Source organism: Chrysochloris asiatica, unplaced genomic scaffold, assembly GCF_000296735.1.
Source record: "Chrysochloris asiatica unplaced genomic scaffold, ChrAsi1.0 scaffold00285, whole genome shotgun sequence".
In the NCBI taxonomy this organism is placed as follows: domain Eukaryota; kingdom Metazoa; phylum Chordata; class Mammalia; order Afrosoricida; family Chrysochloridae; genus Chrysochloris; species Chrysochloris asiatica.
In genome coordinates this window covers 441,867-449,717 of record NW_006408803.1, presented here as the reverse complement: position 1 = coordinate 449,717, position 7,851 = coordinate 441,867, and the positions used below count along the sequence as shown (strand labels likewise).

General features: G+C 37.2%; 1 protein-coding gene across 1 annotated transcript in view; it reads left to right on the top strand.

Annotated features, from left to right (window-relative positions):
• The window catches only part of ARHGEF38 (Rho guanine nucleotide exchange factor (GEF) 38), a 193,392-nt gene that overhangs the window by 86,155 nt on the left and 99,386 nt on the right, over positions 1-7,851 (top strand). Inside the window, exon 3 of the mRNA XM_006874555.1 lies at positions 6,721-6,844. Within this exon, the coding sequence (XP_006874617.1) occupies positions 6,721-6,844 (124 nt within the window). The remainder of the gene's footprint in view (positions 1-6,720; positions 6,845-7,851) is intronic.

Below are 7,851 nucleotides of genomic sequence, written 5' to 3'. Positions count from 1 at the left end.
AATCTGATGAACTTGACCTATACCTATGGAGCAGCAACTCAAAAGAAGGAACAAATCCCTACAGCAAGAATCAGTCCCACCCCCTCCACATACAGAGTGGACGGAGATGGGTAACTTGGACATTGGATTCTCAATACGCTTTTTACAAGAGACACATCAAAAAGACAGAGACAGCTTCAATGCCCACCAACAGAAGAAAGGTGAACAAACTTTGGTACCTATACACAATAGAACAATATGCAACATTGAAGAATAAAAATAAATCTGTGAAGCACCTTGCAAAATGGATGAACCTGGAGAGCATTTTGCTGGGTGAAATTGGTCAGTCACCAAAGGACAAATATTGTATAGGATCAATGCTGTAAAAAGTTAAGAAAAGGTTTGCTTAATAAAAGAAACCATCAATGATGGTGAAAGGGACAAGAGGAAGAGAACATTATTCAAGGTCTACAGGGTAGACACATGTTAACATGGGTGACAGGCAGGCAATATTTACAACAAGAGGGAGATTTATAGAGGAAAGATGAAGGTAGTGGGAGACACAGGGAGGGGATTGCAATCATTGTACTGAAGCCAAGTATATGATTTGCTGAATGTAAAACTGATGATCTGCTCTATAAATTCTCACTCAATTCACAAAAATAAGTTTAAAAATTTTTAGGTACAAGATGATAAAACATCCACTTTGTATAATACCTTGAATAACCAAATTTGATAATTTTATCTTTCTTTAAATCACTTTTCATTTACAAATACTTGTTATTCAAAGTCCCAGCGCATTTAAAGTGTAGAAATTCAACTGTATTCAACCTGTTAAGTTTCTATTGAGTAGCTTTGTATTGGTATGAGCCCAGCAGCCCAGGACTACATGAGTAGTCAAATAACCCACACAAAGATGAATGTCGTAAATAAGTACTTTGGTTGTTGTTCTTATCCAAAGGGCTCCAATTCATGGAGACTTTTTGTATAGCAGAATGAAATGTGGCCTAGTCCTGTGCCATCTTCATTTAAGTCAATTGTTGTGACTATTTTGTTAACCCAGTTCATTGAGGGTTTTCCTCTTGTTTGATGACTCTACTGTACCAAACATGATGTTCATTTCTAGCAATTGTTCTTTCCTGGCAATGTGTCTGAAGAAATGGAACCAAAATCTTGCCATCCTCACTTCAAGGAGCATTCTAATTTTGACAAAGAGGCAACTAAATTTATTAAGATTCTGGACATATATAAAGGAAGAGTTATGCGGGTGCAGAAGAAGGAATTATTTTTGGCAAAGAGAACAGGAAAAATTTCTTGTAGGAAGTGAAATTTTAGGTAGAAATAAAGAAAAGTGTATTAGTCTTGTCATGATTATAGATAATAGAAATTAAAGTCAAATAGCTTTAATAGGCAATTTACTTATGTAATAGGGATACCTTCCTTTAATCAAGGATAGATTCAGGGATTAACATGATGTTGTCAGGCTTGGCTTTTCTGTGTTGACTTTATTCACAAAGATGACTATTGAAGACAGAAAATTACATACAAAGACCTTCAATCCAGGTCCTCTACCAACATTTGTTAAAAATCAGCAATATTTCTTATGGGTTCTCTTAGGGATACCGAACTAGGGATACTTGACTTGAATCATGGAATATACTGATTGTCTAGTCTCTGATGCTAATCTAGTGCTGTAGGTGGCAGGGAAGGGGACAGACAGCATAACTGACAATTTCACAAGGACCAGATAAAATTGAGAAGCTGTGACTCCCCCACCCCACCAAAAAAAGGTGGGTCGAAGCAAAAATATAGACAAAACTACTACTAGATAAACACTATCATATTCCATTGTGAATAGGTAGAATGTTGAAGGTTAATAGGAGGATAAAACATTTTTCAGCAAAGTGAAATGCTTAGACTAAGGTTTGAAAGCAGGAAAACGCATTGCATACTTTAGAAACAGTAAGTGGAAAGTGCTTGTGGAGGAAAAAAGTAACACTGATTATGGCCTCTGAATTAATGTAATTGTATAGGCATGTTTCCTTTTACTTAGAGGAATTCAGCATAGATGTAATCACAGGTTCTTAATTGTTTCAATGTAATGGAAACTTGCTGTTTGAATGATAGCCTAGGAGTATTTTTGTAAAGCAAGAAGTTAAAATGTCAAAGGAAACATTTATTTTTCATTTTTCTGAGTTTTAAGTTTGAATTGTTATATATCAACTTTCTTTAGAATAATGTATATTAGGTGAAATGTGTTTTTTAATGAATTTTTAATCCATTCAAAACACAATTCAACTAAGCTCTTTAAGCACTACCAGATTTGAGCAAATGATTAATAAATGTATAGATGCTTCCTTGAATTTTTATCAGTAATCATAAAATCATCCACCAGTTTTAAAAGCCTATTTGGTTCAGACATTTGTTTGTTCCTTGGCATAGCAGTAAGTGGACATGAATTCATTTTATGATTCACATAATCCCCATGGGCCTATGGTGATACGAGCAATTGAAACCAGTCCAATTGATGTTTTAATCCTTATTGTCCTTCAGGAAGAAATGTAATTAAAACCTATGTTTTGTTATTTAATATGTGTTACATTGAGCTAAGATTCTAGATAGAATGCAGAATTAGGTTTTTACTAAATGAATTTATAATCTAAACAAGACAGACATACAGGATGACTGACCTTGGAGAATGGATTGTAGAAGTGAAGTGACAATTTAGTGGAGAAGTCAGGAGCAAACAAATAAACAAAGACAACAAAGTACTCTATTATTAGTACTAATTAGCAAGGAGCCATAATGGGGCAATGGGTTAAGTGTTGAGCTGCCATTTGAACCCACCAGTCACTCCATGGTAGAAAAATGAGGTAGTCTGTGTCTGTAAACATTTACAACCTCAGAAACCTTACAGCGTAGTTTTAATTTGATTCTGTATTGATTCAGCTGCAGTGGGGTTTTTGCCCACCAACTGTTCTGTGGGAGAAAGATGAGGCTATCTGCTCCTGAAAAGATTTACAGCCTTGGAAACCCTAGATAGGGTTGCTATGAATCGGAACTGACTTGATGGCACTTAACAGCAACAACATTCTTTACTTAGCTCTTTGCATAATTTTAAGTATGACACTCTTTACACTTTGCATTAGCTTTCCCATCTTTAATTTTTATAGGGAAAAATTCATATTTTACAGAGAAGTTAAAATGATATATGAAATAATAAGTAAAATATTATATTTTCCTCAGTATAAGCTATGTACAATAAAATGAAATATTAATAGAACTGTTGTTGTTGTGAGGTGCCATCCAGTTGGTTTCAACTCATAGTGACCCTCTCCATGGACAATAGAACCAAACATTGCTTGGTCCTACGCCATTGTCACAATCTTTGCTGTTTTAGCACATTGTTGCAGCCACCGTCAAACTGTGCCATTACAGATTTTTCTCTTTTTCATTGACTCTCTACATCCTTTCTTCTAAGCAGCATTCTGGCTGTACTTCTCCCAAGATATATTTGTTTGTTCTTCTGACAGTCCATGCTCTATTCCACATTCTTCAATAACACCATAATTTGAAGGCATCAACTCTTCCTTTGTCTTACTTCCAGCTTTTTTCTCATATATATATATATATATGTTTAGATAGATAGATAGATAGATAGATAGATAGATAGATCAAAAATACCATGGCTTGGGTCAGGTGCCTCTTAGTACTGAAAGTGATATGTTGTTAAGTGCTGTCAAGTCAGTTCTGACTTATAACAAACCTGTATAGTGTTTCCAAGGAACAGTTGTTGGGTTTGAACCACTAACCTTGCAGTTAGCAGTCCTGGACTCCATTAATTAAGGAAGATAAATATTGGACTCTGAACCACAAGGTCTTCAGTTCAAGTCTGCCAACCACTCCGTGGGAGAAAGATGAGGCTTTCTGCTCCCACAAAAAAAATTGAAAAGCTTCAGAAGCCCTATACAGGGTCACTATGAGTCAAAACAGACTTGATGGCACATAATAACAACAGCAATATGAATTAAATCTGATTTTCTGTCTTTGGATGGAATTTCTCATTTTAAAAGGATTCATTTCAAAGAATGATTTTCATAACTATACAACTAATTCATTTAAAATACAAACCAGTCTACAAAAGTTTTATTCCTACGTAACTTTGTACTATATAATGTTATACCTTATAAATTAAGTCCCAATATATAAAGCTATGCCTTAGGATAAGTAATGTGTTTAATCAGAGATACTCAGCAGTGGTACTCAGAGATATGTGACTTCCGAGATATTTAAAATGATAATAAACAAGCCATATAGGTGTTACATGCCTTTTATATACTTTATATAACATTAAATACATATCCCAGTATAGAAATAGGATATTTTGAACCATCCATTGATTTCAGGCAAAAGAGTCACATGTGCCCTCTCCTATTAAATTGAGTGCTTAATGAAAGAATATTTTATGAAACACTGGCTTAAAAACTTTAAGACAGGGATGGGGAACATCTGGCTCACAGGCCACATGTTGTTGTTGTTGTGTGCCGTGGAGTCGGTTCCGACTCATAGCAACCCTGTATAGGGTTTCCGAGGCTGTAAATCTTTACGGGAGCAGAAATCCTCATCTTTCTCCTGCGGATCAGCTGGTAGTTTCGAACCGCTGCCCTTGCAGTTCGCAGCCCGATTCGTAACCACTACGCTACCAGATAAGGTCCATGAAATCATTTGATCGGGGCCTACCAAGGCAACTATAATTCTAGCCATCACATTTGGGGTGAGTTAGTTAAATGTTTGACCAAATATAGCAAGCAAATTTTGTGTGACCTGTTAATTATGGCACATAGAAGGTGCTCAAGAAATATTTGATAAAGGGTTGAATGAGTGAATAAATAATTATAAGCATCATCTATTGTTGTTTGTTGTTGTTAAGTTACCTTCGAGTCAGTTCCGCCTCATAGTGGCCCTGTGTAGGGTTTCTGAGGAGTGGCTGATGAGTTCGAATCACTGACGTTGCAGTTCAAACTGGCTTGAGGTCTAGTGCTTATGCTACAGTGCCATACCAGGACTCTAATGCTTTCTGTAGGTATACATGCATTTACAAAATACGGTAAATATTTTATTAGTAAAACATGTTTGGGAAAGTTTTCCATCCACGTTTCTTTCAGGATATCTTTTAAGAAATAAAAAGCAAGAAGCAATCCAATATAACTACTGTGATCACTTTTAGAATATCTGTGATCTTAAAACAGCTTTGAAAATCAACACTTGCTTTAGACTAAGGTTTCAGTTCTTCTATATAAGTCGTGGAGTAATCTAGATTCATATACTCTAGTACACATCTTCATAAAACCAGTTACTATATTGTTGATTCTGGCTCATGGCAACTACGTATATTGCAAAGCAGAACCGTGCTCCATAGGTTTTTCATTACCCTGACCTTTCAGAAGCAGAAAACCAGGCCTTTCTTCTCAGGTAGCTTTCAGTTAGTAGCTGTGCACTTCCCTGTGCAACCCAGAGCTTCCACATAGCTTGATAGAAGGCACCTACCACCCACCCATAACCATTGAGTTGATTCTGACTCATAATGACTCTACGTAGGGTTCTGAAACTGTAATTTTTTTTTTTTTTTTAAACAGACAGAAGTTTATTTCCTCACAGTTTAGGAGGGCAGGAGTCTAAATTCAGACTCTGGAAAAAGGTCCTTGTCTCCTTTTAGCATAATTATAGGCCCAGCCTTCCTTGCAGATCTTTATGGGTCTTGGCATCCATCTTTCCTTGGATCTAGGAGTTACACAGTATAAGGACTCCAGGGCTAAAAAATACACTCAACACCTGGCCCTTCTTTCAGCTGGCCCCTCTGATCGCTGCTCACTTTTTTTGTGTGAATTGAGTGAAGGTTTACAGACAAGATCATCAGCTTTTCATTCAACAAGTCATCCACTTTGTTTCATCACAATGGTTACAGTTCCCTCCATGCAGCAGCAGTTATCCCACTTCCTTCCTGTGGTTCCTGTTTGCATTACACTCACCTTCCTATCCTTTCTCAACTTTGTCCTTAGGAAAATGTTGCCCTTTTGATTTGAAAGATTGACCATTCCATGGTGAGCATACCTTACTAGTGCTGTTGCCCCTTCCCCCAATAAACCTCTCTACTGCTTGGCTGATAATTGGGCCACAAAGGTGAGTTCCGTAAATGTTTACAGAAGCTGACATCCTCATCTTTCTCCTGTGTAGCTGATGGTGGATTTGGTGGGGTTGAACAGAGCTCCAATCATAGAGAGCAAATACTTATCAGGATGCCCAAATTTTCTTCCCAATCTGATTCTTGTAGGAATGTGTAGATGTATACTCGAGTCATTAAAACTTACTCAAAACTAAGAAAAAGACAAGTAACAGATGGGTCATCCCAATTTCTTGGATGAAAAACTACACATTTACTCTGTTGTTGTTATGACGTGCCATCAAGTCGGTTCCAACTCACAGTGACAATATATTGGGTTTCCGAGGAGCTGCTGGTGAATTTGAACTGCAGACCTTGTGGTTTGAAGTCCAGTGCTGATCCTACAGCATCACACCAGAAGTCCCACATTTACTCCAGAAATCCCAAATAAGAATATTTACAGAAATGGTTGCTAGAGGCAGCATGGGCAAATTTATAAAATGCTTACTACTTTGCAGGAGAAAGCATCCTAAATATAATCCCTCTCTGTCAGCTGATGCTCAATGTTTGTGTTTCTTCAGATTGATAGGCTGGATGTGGATAGCTTGTTTAGCAACATCGAATCCGTGCATCAGATATCAGCCAAGCTGCTGTCGTTGTTGGAAGAGGCCACAAAAGACGTGGAACCAGCCATGCAAGTAATCGGTATGTTTATTCTCTTCTTGAGTTCCATAATACAACAGGAAATAATATTTTAATAACCTCCCTTTGCTTTGGATTTATGTTTCTTCCTGAATCACCAAGTTTCCCAGGAGATATATATAAATGCAAAACCAATCTCTTAGTGCTGCTGTGATAGAAATACCACAGACAGACGGCTTTAACAAACTGAAATTTATTTTTTCACAGTTTAGGAAGCCAGAAATCCACATTCAAGGTGCTAGATCTAGGGAAAGGCTCCTTTTTCTGTCTGCTGTTTGAGCTTCTGCTCTCAGGTGATTTTCATGTGGCTTGAATCTTTTCTCCCATTGCAACATTTAGCTTGCATTTAAACTCATGTATATCTCAAGATAATTAACTGAAAATACAACCCATTCCCAAATAGAATTCTATCCACAAGCATGTTGTTATTAGTACTGTTGAGTTGGTTATCACTCATAGCAACCCAGGACAGCAAATTTCATTGCTAGTATGTTTAGGACGTGGTGAGTGATCAGGTTAAGTTGGAGTAAAGATTTATATAATGAAGGAATGAAAAATGAATCTAGAAAAGCAGATTATGCACAGATTATGCTTGGAATTAAATTTGGAATTTACTCTGCAGGTAAGAAACACCATTAAAAGATTTTTCAGCAAGAATATGATGAGAAAAATTTTTTCTGGAGGAAATAATTGTGTTAGGTATGAAGAAAAAGAAGGCAGAATTGACTCCTGTTGTTGTTCTTGTTGTTAGGTACCATGGAGTCAGTACCGACCCATAGTGACCTTATCACAGCAGAACGAAACACTGCCCCATCCTGGGCCAACCTCACTACTGTTGTCACGCTTGAGTCCATAGATGCTGCCATTTGGCCAATCCATCTCGTTGGGGGTCTTCTACTTTTTCTCTGACCCTCACCTTACCAAACATGATATCCTTCTCCAGTGACTGGTCCCTCCTAACAATGTGTCCAAAGTATGAGAGATGAAGTTTGGCCATCTTGGCCTCCAAG